The 11,123-nt window shown below is 43.4% G+C and overlaps 1 protein-coding gene across 8 annotated transcripts in view; it reads left to right on the top strand.

Moving 5' to 3' along the window:
• Window positions 1–11,123, top strand: part of ZMYM4 (zinc finger MYM-type containing 4) — a 33,048-nt gene that overhangs the window by 5,396 nt on the left and 16,529 nt on the right. For 2 of the 8 annotated variants that reach the window (XM_027661414.1, XM_027661416.1), the window contains exons 1-8: window positions 1–2,196; window positions 3,247–3,362; window positions 4,016–4,058; window positions 4,430–4,954; window positions 6,482–6,549; window positions 7,122–7,292; window positions 9,961–10,039; window positions 10,755–11,007. The exon at window positions 1–2,196 is cut by the window's left edge and continues 97 nt beyond it. In XM_027661414.1, coding sequence (XP_027517215.1) covers window positions 4,453–4,954; window positions 6,482–6,549; window positions 7,122–7,292; window positions 9,961–10,039; window positions 10,755–11,007 — 1,073 coding nt within the window. In that variant the 5' untranslated portion in view covers window positions 1–2,196; window positions 3,247–3,362; window positions 4,016–4,058; window positions 4,430–4,452. Of the gene's footprint in view, window positions 2,197–3,246; window positions 3,363–4,015; window positions 4,059–4,429; window positions 4,955–6,481; window positions 6,550–7,121; window positions 7,293–9,960; window positions 10,040–10,754; window positions 11,008–11,123 lie in introns of those variants that run through there. The other 6 variants (XM_027661413.1, XM_027661418.1, XM_027661419.1 and 3 more) reach the window with 6 other exon arrangements.

Genomic DNA, 11,123 nt, shown 5'->3' with positions numbered 1-11,123 from the left:
TGGATTCCTGGCAGCCCTGCCAGGGATGTGTCATGTGGGAAGGGTCAGGGGATGCTTCCTGAGCTCACCCCACCTGCCTCGGAGAGCAGCAATTGCAATTTAAATTACTTTCTAATTTTCTTTTCTTGTTTGTTTTAAACCCTGTCTTTCTTATCTCTTGAATGGATTCTAGAGCGGGGGTGATGCTGTGAACAGAGGGAAAAGGAAACTACAGGCAGACTGAGAATCATCTCTGACTGTTTTTAATTGCAGTTTTCTTAACATCTGCTTCCTTTCCACAGTTCGCTTATGGATGCAGTAGAGCCTAGGATCAAACTTCAGGAGGCTTGCTAGAAAGATGTGTGTCTGTGTATGTAAAGGAGTTACACTGTTTTGCTTATTTTTGAAAGAAATTCTGTGTTTTGCATACAGAGCGATAGTATAGCTGTGGGCAGCTTCTCTCTTCAGATTGCACAGAAATAATCTGTTATTTGTTTGATCTGTGGGTGCCATGGCAACACTGAACGCTGTCGAGGTTTGGAGCAGGTTTTTAGTTATTTCAAATTAGCTCATTGTGTTGAAGTGTGAACAGTGACCTGTCCCCTGCTCCCAGCAAAGGCAGGTTGGTGCTGAGGCTGTGACACTGTACCCCAGGAGTCTCATGTACATCTATAAAAAATAAGGATATATCTGGTGGAATTTTAATTTTTTTTAATGAAAGCAATGCTGTCTTTATGTATAATTAATTTAAAGCAAGTCACATTGCTTCCAGGGAATACCTCATTGTTTTGGCACCATTTCTGTGTTCTTATTTCATTTATTTTGTTCATATATTTAGTTTTTACAGCCTGAGTAGGCAGAGCACTGCTTTGTGTGCAGTGCTAGCTAATGAGACAGTCACTAAGAAAAATATAGCCTAAACCAATTAATTTTTTTGATACTAAACATAAACTGTTCTGTCTTAAACTCTCAGGGAATCCTTACTGCTTAAAAGCACTAAATCTGATTAATTATTATTATTCTCTGGCAAAATGTGGACCGAAGCAATTGAATGAAGGTGTTTTAAAATATTATACTCTTGAATTTTGTTTTACAACTGCAAGTGTGTTTTGAGGACTGAGCTGAGGAGTTGAAGCCTCAGTATTTTAACTGAAAACTTTCAGTTCCTGATACTTCCCTTCTGTAGTTAACAAGGAGTTACTGTGGGATACTGAGGTGCCTCTTCTTAGCTCTGTCAAAAGTGACCCAGAGGAAACACCATCAGTTCCATGTTTGCCCCTCGAGTGTTTTTGTTCCACTCCTCACCAAATCTTAAAAAATCTGGGCAGAAGAAATCAAGGGAATTAAGGGGGGTGGTGGCTAATCAAAGGAGGAAGTGTGAGAGAGGGAATGGCCTTGCAGAACTGTAATGGAATTATATACAAATAGTAAGCTGGGCATTGTTTTTTACATTTCTGTGTAGTACAAGACCATAATCCAGTTAAAAGCCAACTGATATGATTGATTAAAGTGATATATTTTTATGTAACAGTTGATATCCAAAATTTCCTCCTGAGATGGCAATAAACAAGACTGTAATAGGAATGAGGAAGGGCCTACACGTGTATATAACTGAGAGAATACCCCACACTAATGCAGGAGAAAAATGAGCTCTCATTTCAGGGATAGTCCAGTTGTAGACTTATGGAATGAGTAATTTATTGGGGAGATATATATAGATAGATATGTGTATATTTAGGGGTATATAGACACATACACACACACACAATCATCCAAACACTTCCCCTGGTTTCCTCCCTGTGAATTTACACTATGTGGGAGTTCTGATGCTGTTCACCATCCTAGATGGAGGCTTGGATAAGGCTGCTGGTGTTGTCAGATGCTGGAGTTCCTGGTTTATAAATATTTCCAGGGAAAGCCTTTGAGCACAGACACAGATCTTCCTCTGTACCAAAAAACCTTTTAAAGGAAGAAACTATCCAAGATGATCTCTCCTCACAAAAGAAAAAGAAACAAAATAGGGTTGTTTTTTTTCTCCTGGGATGACTTTGTTTTTGGGAAGTTTCTTGGATTCCTTCCAGGCAGATTGTAAATGTTTTCCAACTTGTCCAAAATATTTATGGGAGTCCCTAATGCTCTTGCAGGTGGTGCCTTGTGCTGACTTGCATGTTGTTCTTTCTTTGAATGAAGCAGTTAGAGAGATCCAGACTGCAAAATGTATCCTTTTTTTAATAGCAGCATTCCTGGGGTTGTCACCTATTGATAAAAGATTTGTTATCACCAGAGGAGGAGGAGGAATGTGTAGGGTTTGGATGTATAAGGCAACCAGGGTTGTGTAGGACCTGGAACACTTTCCCACAGGTACTCTGGATCTCGAAAGAGTTAAAGAACTACTTTGATAGAAATCTGCTCTGAGGAAAGGATGAGCTCATGATTCATCTCAACTGAAAACTTCCTCCATCCCACCACCAAATTCTGTTGTGACACTTTCGGGCAGGAAGCAAGAAAAGGATCGAGGAGGGTCAGGGTGGAGACAAGGACCTGGGCTGTTGTTTTTGCCTCCCAAAGCTTCATGCTCTGATCTCATTATCAAATGGCAACAAGTTCCTTTTCATGTTCCTCTCTAACACAGCCCACCACCACTGTCCTTGTCCTCAGCAGCTTGTGTGAGCACTGAGGATATCCAATATTTATGGGCATTAATTTTACACTGGTGTAAACTTAGTTGACTGTGAATGGACTTCCAGATCAACATTAAACTTGCATCTCTGGAGACACTCCTGGGATCATTACAGCAGGAACAGGCCTTGCAAACCTTCCTGGGAGGTGTTTCCTTACCCTTTTTTTCCCCTGTAGATGGTTACAGAGAGACTTGTGGAAGTGTGGTTCTGTATTTCACTTTTCCAGCCTCAAGTATCTGCTCAGAGAAACTAGAAAACTTTGGTGCAGTGTCCAGTTAAGTTGATACTCACCATGCTGGACAGGTCCTGACTATTCCACGTGTGTCCAGTGAAGCTGAAGGAGATACCTTGTCTTTGTAGGCCTGCAAGTGGTGTTGGAAAGGGACTGATGGACTTTTTGCCATCAAGTGACCCCCAGGACAGTGTCCTTTGTCATCCTTTCCCAAAGCTGGCTGCTGCCAAACTGATAGTTCCCATCATAGTCCTGTGGAATATTGGATTTATCAACTACATGACTTGAGTTAAATGAAATTAAGGCTCATCCCTTTGCTATCAAATCCCATTACTTTCCTTAAGATGGCTTAAGAATTGCAGTGTGAGCAGGATCTACCAGGACAGAACGTGTAGAGCTGTCGACGCAGAGAACAGAGAGAGGGTTTAAAAGAATTACTGTTATCTCTTGGGCAGAAAGGAAGGCTGCTGGTGAGTGGGACTTTCTGAAGGAAACTTTAATTATGCTTCTCCAGGCAGCATCCAAGCATGCTGTCAACTTTAACATCTGCCAGAGGGTGCTCAGTGCCAGCAGATGTTTGTGCAGCACTCAGCCATCAGCTGGTTCTGCTGTGCCCCTGCTCACACTGACACACCTTGTCTTGTGCCTGTGGGGAAGTGAAGCCTCACATTTCCCTGTTCCTGGAAAGGGGACATTCCCTATCAGAGAGGGGAAACCCTTGGATGTGCAGCCCATGGCAGTGGAAGCTGCATGTGTTCCTGGTTTTCCATTTTTAATGTTCAGAGGGAATGAAGGCTCGTGGAGCATCAGGGAGGGCAGATGTGTGGCCTTGACCTGGTGTCTCACATAGAAGAGGAAATTACCATTCCCTTCCCTCCCCTCTCTCCTCTGGGAAGCAACTCTGAAAAATTTCTGAATTTTCCTTGTGTACCTTTTCTATGTGTTCTGAACTTGTTAATGTGGCTTCTCAGTGAGGTAACAGTCTTAATTCACAAATATTTGCTTGGGGTAAGGAAGGAAGGAGGAGGAATTGTATCCTTCTGGTTGGCTTTGATCAGATGTGTTTTAGCAAAGTACATGGCAGCTGACCAAGATAATGACACAGTGCTTTCCTTTTTTACAGTTTGAAGATAAATCTGATGCTGTGTTTGATATTACAGAAAAATGTAAGTATTTCTGTTTATTTCTCTAAGGTTTCACAAAACATTTCCTGGAAGTATCATTGCTGCTGAACAAGACTGTCTTGCCCTTTTCCCAGCCCTTGCTGCCCCTTCTCCTCAAGTGAGATGAGTGGAAATTAATGTTTTTTCTTGCTTTGGTTAATTTTACTCAGTTCAGCTTCTGCTTCAGAGTGGTGAGGGGAACTGAACCGTCTCCATCAGCAATGTTTTAGCAGCAATGTTGGCCCAAGAAGGCTGAGAGTATTCCAGGAATTGCAGCATCAGCCAGATTAGCAAAGGACACTCCCCCTCCTCCTTTGTAACACATAAAGTTGGTCGGTTTTCTGAATGTTCACTGGGTTTTTTTTTCTCCCTAGGTGGTGAAATTCTGGATGCAGAAATGTCTGAGGACACTGACAACTTAACACCTGCCCTGGACAGCTTATCTTACGGGATATCGAATCGAACAGGAGCTGAGAACTCCCTGCAGGGTGATGATCATGATTATTTTCTGAACTCTGGGGATCTTGCAGGCATACCTGTTATTGGGAGTGACAACGAAGAGGAGCAGAATTTCACTCCAAAAGACACTCTTTCTTCAGCAATTCCCGATGAAGATCATCTGGAAGAGGGCAAGAGAGTTTCAGAACATGAATTGGACAGCGAGAAGGAAATTCAGATGCAGAATGCAATCCAGAAGGATCTCCCTTCCCCCTTTGAGCAGGGCCCTGTATTTAAATCCCATCGGAAGGATTTTAGCATAACACGAGATAACGGCAAAGAGACTTTTTCAGCAAAGGATAAGAATAGAGAAGGACATTTTCAAGAACGTGAGAAACGGTTGGAAAAAATCCCTAAAGATATGGATTCTAGGTTGAAAAGCAGTTTTCTTGACAAAGCAGGTAACTGTTGCCATCGTAGACCTGGCTGCCCAGCACAGAGGAAGAAAGAACTAGAGAGGAATTAGCAACAGGGGCAGTTATTGAAAACATCACCTTGGTGAAGAGAACAGGCAGAGCCATGTGTAGAGAGCATTTATGAAGAACCCTGAAATCCAATGAACTCTGGTTAGGAGGAGGATTTGCAGAGCATTAGGGGAGGTCTCATCCTCCACAGCTTGTTACAGAGCCCTCAACATACCCTTTGTTGTTGTGGTTTCCTAAACCAAACTGGGTGACAATTCGAGCTTCCTTTTGGTTTTTCTCACTGTTTTTTTAATAGACCATGGAACTCCTTCAAAGAACAGCTGGTGAAGCTTAGGTTAAGTTGATGGCCAGTAAAGGTTTCTTTCAGCAAAGTACCAGTTCTTCATTAATGTCTAGATATTTAAAGCAGGATGGATTTGATAGTAGCATCAGGGAAAAGCTTGCTAGAAAGGTATTAGTGTCTGCAGGAGATAAGCCAGAGTGTAGCTTGAGATCTGCTTTTCCTGGGAGACTGCTCTCCTTCTTCCTCAAACACTCATGTCTTGGACCTTGTCCAGCCAACATGGAGAGAAGCAGAGATGCCTGGAAACCCTTTCTCATTTGACAGTCACCGTAGTCTCGCTGCCCACACGGTTATTTTTGGCTTCCCAAGCTCTGAAAGAGCAGAACAGTGAATGAAGGAGTTAAGAATAACCAGGCTGGAACACGTGATTTGATGTTGTTCAGCAGAGGGAGGGTGAGCCAGCACGTGAGGGCCTCCTGGCTGCTTGTCCACATCCACAGTTCTGAGCTTTACACTCGATATGTTCAGCAACAGCATCTTAAAGTCAGTGCTTCCAGGTGGCACCAGTGAGAGAGGAGCAATAGAGATGTTTTTAAAATAAAGAAGAGTTAAAGATGTCTCTTTGTTTTTACCTTCAGTTAGAAGTCAAGGGGAGAGTATTTCTCTTCAAAATATGTATTTGAGAAAATTGTAAATACCTACAGTTAAAAATCCTCTGCAGGTAGTCAGTAGTTGAAACAGGAATGGTGAATGTTCATGGGTAGCATTGAGTATCCAGGCAAATCCAGGTTTTTTAAAAGATATATTTTAAAAAAAGCAGAAGCTGCTATTTCATGAGAAGGGGGAAAAAGAATAAAGATCAGAACAGCAAAGAAGAAGCTGAAAGATGTTGCCCTGAAAAGTATTTTTGGATTTAAATGTCAAAACAGGGGAGAGTTCAGAACCTGCTGGGGTGTGGAAAATTCTGAATGAACAGTTCACCTTGGAATTTTACAACTATTTTACTGGAATGGGGAAATAATGATCCAATAGAATAGTAAAAAAAAAGGTCAATTCTCTTTAGGGATTGCCATCTCTCTTGCAGGGAGGAGAGAGGGAGTAGTTTAATACTGGTGAGGTGCTGTCAGACTCTGGGGTTGGGGAGCAGGATGAGACTCTGATTGAAAGGAAATGCCTTGGAACCTGTATTCATTTCTATTTAATGTATATGTTTTCCTCAGTTCATAATCAAGTAGAAGAAACATTACGGACGCAGTTAGCGCCACAAACTCCAGAAACTAACTTCAGGGTAAGCTACAGACCTTTCAACCACTTTTGCAAGTGCAGCAATGTGCTGGAATAATTAAAAAATACGTATTTTGTATTTGAGTGTAAATTTGAGTGTCAAGGAAACCGATCTTCTGACTCTTAGACATCTGTGCTGCTTAAACAGTGCCTGTAATTTTGTAAAATTTTACTGAGCCTCTGTTTGGATTGAGGATTCTTTTGGTAGCCACTTTCCTGTTCAGCGTGGTCTGAGTGACCCGTGAGCCGAATCTAGACCTGGATGCATCCACCTGACCTGCTGCCTTTTTTCCACATGAGCCAGGGAACAGCTGTATCCACAGGAGACACTCCCAGACAACCAACTTAGAGAGCTGGGTGGCTTCTGCTTCGGCCAGAGGAGTGGAAAGGATTGGGGGTGGGATGAGAGAGGGGGCTGCAGGGAGGTCGAGGCAGCAGCTGCTGCCCAGCACTTCTCCCACCTTCCAGTGGCAGGACCCAAATCTCTTGGTCTGCACCACAAACTCCCCTTGGCAGCAGCCCAACTCCTCATGGCAGATGCAGGAGGGTGAATTCTTTTTCATATTATTGTTTCAGGAGTCTAGCTACCTATTTTCTAGTAAGGAATCTATTGGACAAGAGCTGGGGAATTCCTTTGCACGAAATATTAGAATTAAGGAGGAGCCTTTGGATGACGAATATGATAAAGCTATGGCCCCACAGCAGGGACTGTTAGACAAAATTAAAGATGAACCTGGTAATTCTGAGGTAAGTTTCCCGTCGCATTTCTCATTTTGGTCTGACACTGACCGCATAGGCTGAACATAAATTCAGCACTTTATTTGGTTTGTTGACCGAAATTTAACTTGAAGAACATAGTTTAGTAGAAGGATTTTTCCCTCTTATACTACCATAAAACCCAACCCCCCCCTAACTTTTTGATGTCTTTTTACCTTGTCGCTGGAAATGTTTTGCTTTTCAGTTGGAAACAAAGCCAAGTGCTGTAAAACTTCTGTTATTAAATCTGTGGCAATGTAGACACTTTATCACAGTCTAACTAGGAAATAAACTGTAAATCACATTTTGTTGAATACTTTGTGAGTAGTCACAGTTAGAGATGTGAGTTAAAACAGTGCTATTCCTGCTCTTCCCTTAAAGGATATCTTTGCAAGCACAGTGCTTCGTTGTTCTTGTTTTAAATTAACACTTAGAGGTCTTAGCAAAATATTTAAGTACTTACACATCAGTAAGGTCAATTTAAGCATTTGTTTAATTCTCATTGGAGACTGACATTTTTTTATGATGATGCAAGTGAAAACTCAGTAATTGCAGCCTGGAGAAGGTCTGCCCTGGGAGTGAGTGGTGCTGGGGCCAGGATTGCTGAGCTCCAGCCAATCTCTGGGTGTGACACCAGGGACACGAGCTGGGCTGCAGTTCCTGTCTCCTCACTGCTCATCTTTGGGCCACCTGCCAGACTTCACGTGTTAAAGGTGTGCAAAGCTTCCCAAAGTGATCCATCCCCTTGCACTGACACGGCAGTGTTGGTGTTCCTGGGCAGGCATTAGTTTTTAGCATCACTCTGTGTCCTTCTGCTAAACCTCCTCTGCTCTCTGGGCCTGTCTTCCCAGCAGTTTTTCTTCTTTCCCCGTAATACTCTTAATAAAGAAGTAAATTGTTTGCAACTTCAGATTTCACTGCCCTTCTGATTTCAGTCTCTGGGGGATTGTTTTGGGTTTATTTTTCCTTAAGCCTATAGGATGTCAAACCACGTGTAGGGTAGTTAAATCTGTCTCTTCTTTTGTCCTCCCAAGATGGCATCTGCTGTGTGGATTTGTGTGGAATGCAAGGCGAGATGTCTGTGGTTATCAAAGATCATGTTAATAAGTAAAAATGAAGACTTGAAGAATTTAAATGTCAAATATCGTATGGTTCAAAATATTCCTTCCTGGAGTAAAATCCTGTGATTATCAACTCTGCCTGATACTGGAAAAGTAGGAGAACTGAGTTCATTTTGTTTTGCTTTAGATTGGAATTAATATGGGGGAGGGGGTGTGGGTTTCTTTAATATTTCCTGAAAGATAAGAGCATTTCTTGCTATAACCAATAGTTGGAGCTGAAGGTTTTTGGCTTTCAGCACTGCTACACTGCTGTGAAACTGCTTGATCATGCACAGTTGATGTCAGGATTTGCCTCCATTTCTGTTCCTAGTATTGACTAAAACTGCAGTTAAAATGCTTAAAAAACTGTGTCTGCAAGTAACTGTGTCTTTAAATAATAATAATGATGATAATAATAATAAAAATGGTGCTTTAAATCTCCTCACAGCTCACCCATACCCAGCTTAGAACTTCTCTTAGCTGAGATGTGAGTGTTTCAGTTGATGGTTCACATGATCAGGGAACACCACTGCCTGTTCTCCTGGGAAACCTCTTGAGAAATAGTTTGGTTGTCTTAGAGCAGAGACTTTCAGCTTCCCCTGGGAGTAAGAGAAGTGTTCTGTGCTGTGTGGAGGTTGGTGTGGGATTTTTAGGAGCTGGTTTAGGCTGGGGGAGCAGCTCAACTGTCACTGGGAAGGGAGGGTTTCCCTTTGCTCAGTGACTCTGGAGTGGCTTCCTTGGCAGCCAGGCAGAGCTGGGAGTTCAGAACATGCCACCCCAACTCACTGCTCCCAGATAATTGTAAGGAGGTTAAATCTTGTCATCTCTGTAGTTCCAAGAGATTATGCTTTTCAGCCTATTAAGATTTCCATGTAGAGTGTTCCAAGCCACTTTCTGGCTCGGATTTCCAGGGAGAGCAGGGGCAGGAAGCGTGGTGGTGTCAGGAGGAACTGCAGGGGACAAAACCAGTCATTTACAGCCTGTCAGCTATTCCACAGGCAGCTGTCCCTGGGGATTTGCTCATCCTGCACCCAGTGTGAGGTGGTTCCCCAGGCTGAGCAGGGATGTGATGGTCTGGCTCTGATGGTGCCAGCTTTGATCTGCTGCCAAGCTTCACCTTTGGCTGCTCCATGGTCCTGACTCCTGGTTAATACAGTGCCCCTCAACAAGGTCCCAGCTCTGTTCTTTGCTGTCCTCCATGAATGTGAAGATAAAGCTTGTTTCACAGGACAGGGGCCAGGGCTGCAGAGCACTTCCAGGTGGAAAGTTTGTGTGAGTGAAAAGCAGAGATTTCCTAAAGCTTTGGCTGAATTCTGAGGTGTCTTGGAGTACAGCTGGAGAGGGCAGCCCCACTTCTCCATTCGTGCACCCCCCAGGTGTGGTTTGCTGGGACCCTCTGAGCAGGCTCTGTGTGTGGTGCTCAGGCAGCAGAACTGTCACCTGGCTTAGGACACTCACTCCTCCTTAGGGTTCAATGCAGCATTGTGAAAGAATGGCAGTCATGTAACCTGTGATTACATGTGTGTATTTGTTCTCCTTTTCCTTTCCCTTTGTTTTAGGAGTACGGCCAACAGCCAAAATCTCAGGAAGGGGAGCTGAAAATCAGTGCTGTATTTTCAGTCAGTGGCAATCCTGTTGGTAAGGAATAGGCAAGACTAACTTCATTTAAACCTGTAAAATATGTCACCTTTGCAAATAGTCCTGCAATTTATTCTGCATTTCATTTCCTATGTCTGACCCCAGTAGGAATAAAGAACTAGTTTGGTTTAGAGACAATGAAGTTGAGATCATGAAAGAATTGTATTTTTGAGGCATAGGAAAATTGAGTGTGAAATACAAGGAGAATTGAATGTGTTAAATGGCCTTAAGATGAAGGAGGGCAGGGTTAGGTTAGATGTTAGGAAGAAATCCTTCCCTGTGAGGGTGGGGAGGCCCTGGCACAGGTTGCCCAGAGTATCTGTGGCTACCCCATCCCTGGGAGAGTCCAAGGCCAGGTTGGACAGGACTTGGAGCAACCTGGACTAGTGGAAGGTGTCGCTGCCCATGGTGCAGGGGTTGGAATTAGATGAACTTTAAAGTCCCTTCCAACCCACAGCGTTCTATGATTCCATGAAAGGGATGCTGAAAGTGCATTCTCCATCTTAGCAGTAGTTAAAAAAAATCTGCTATGCAGAAACCCAGCACAGGGCATGTATTTCTGGAGAGTTCATGTGCTATTTGATTCTCCTCTAGACCCTGACAACCCAAATAAAGTCACGAGCCTTGTGCTTGCCCCTGCACAGAGTGAGTTCTGTGTAATAGATCCGTAACACTTACCCTGTGTTTCCTCTGTGTGGTTGTGTTTTTTTTTTAGCTCCACAGCTGTCATCAGGTTTCCAGCCTGCTGTGGCATCCTCTGGCATGAGCAAAATGCTCCCTTCAGTTCCAAGCACAGCTGTTCGGGTTTCCTGTTCTGGCTGTAAAAAAGTCCTGCAGAAGGGGCAAACTGCCTACCAGAGGAAAGGCTCGACCCAGCTCTTCTGCTCCACACTGTGCCTCACTGGATACACCACTCCAGTTTCTCGCCCACCAGCTTCTACCAAGAAAACCTGCTCAAGCTGCTCGAAGTAGGACAATGCCTTAATTTGTTGTAGTCATAATTGATGTTCGGGCAGATAATGAAAGCCTTCGGTGCTGGTTTTGCGCCTCTCGCTGCTCCTCTTACACGTCCCTTCAAAAACTG

The sequence above is a fragment of the Corapipo altera genome, unplaced genomic scaffold (genome assembly GCF_003945725.1).
Source record: "Corapipo altera isolate COAL_440 unplaced genomic scaffold, ASM394572v1 201, whole genome shotgun sequence".
In the NCBI taxonomy this organism is placed as follows: Eukaryota; Metazoa; Chordata; class Aves; order Passeriformes; family Pipridae; genus Corapipo; species Corapipo altera.
This window is presented reverse-complemented; position numbering and strand designations above follow the sequence as displayed.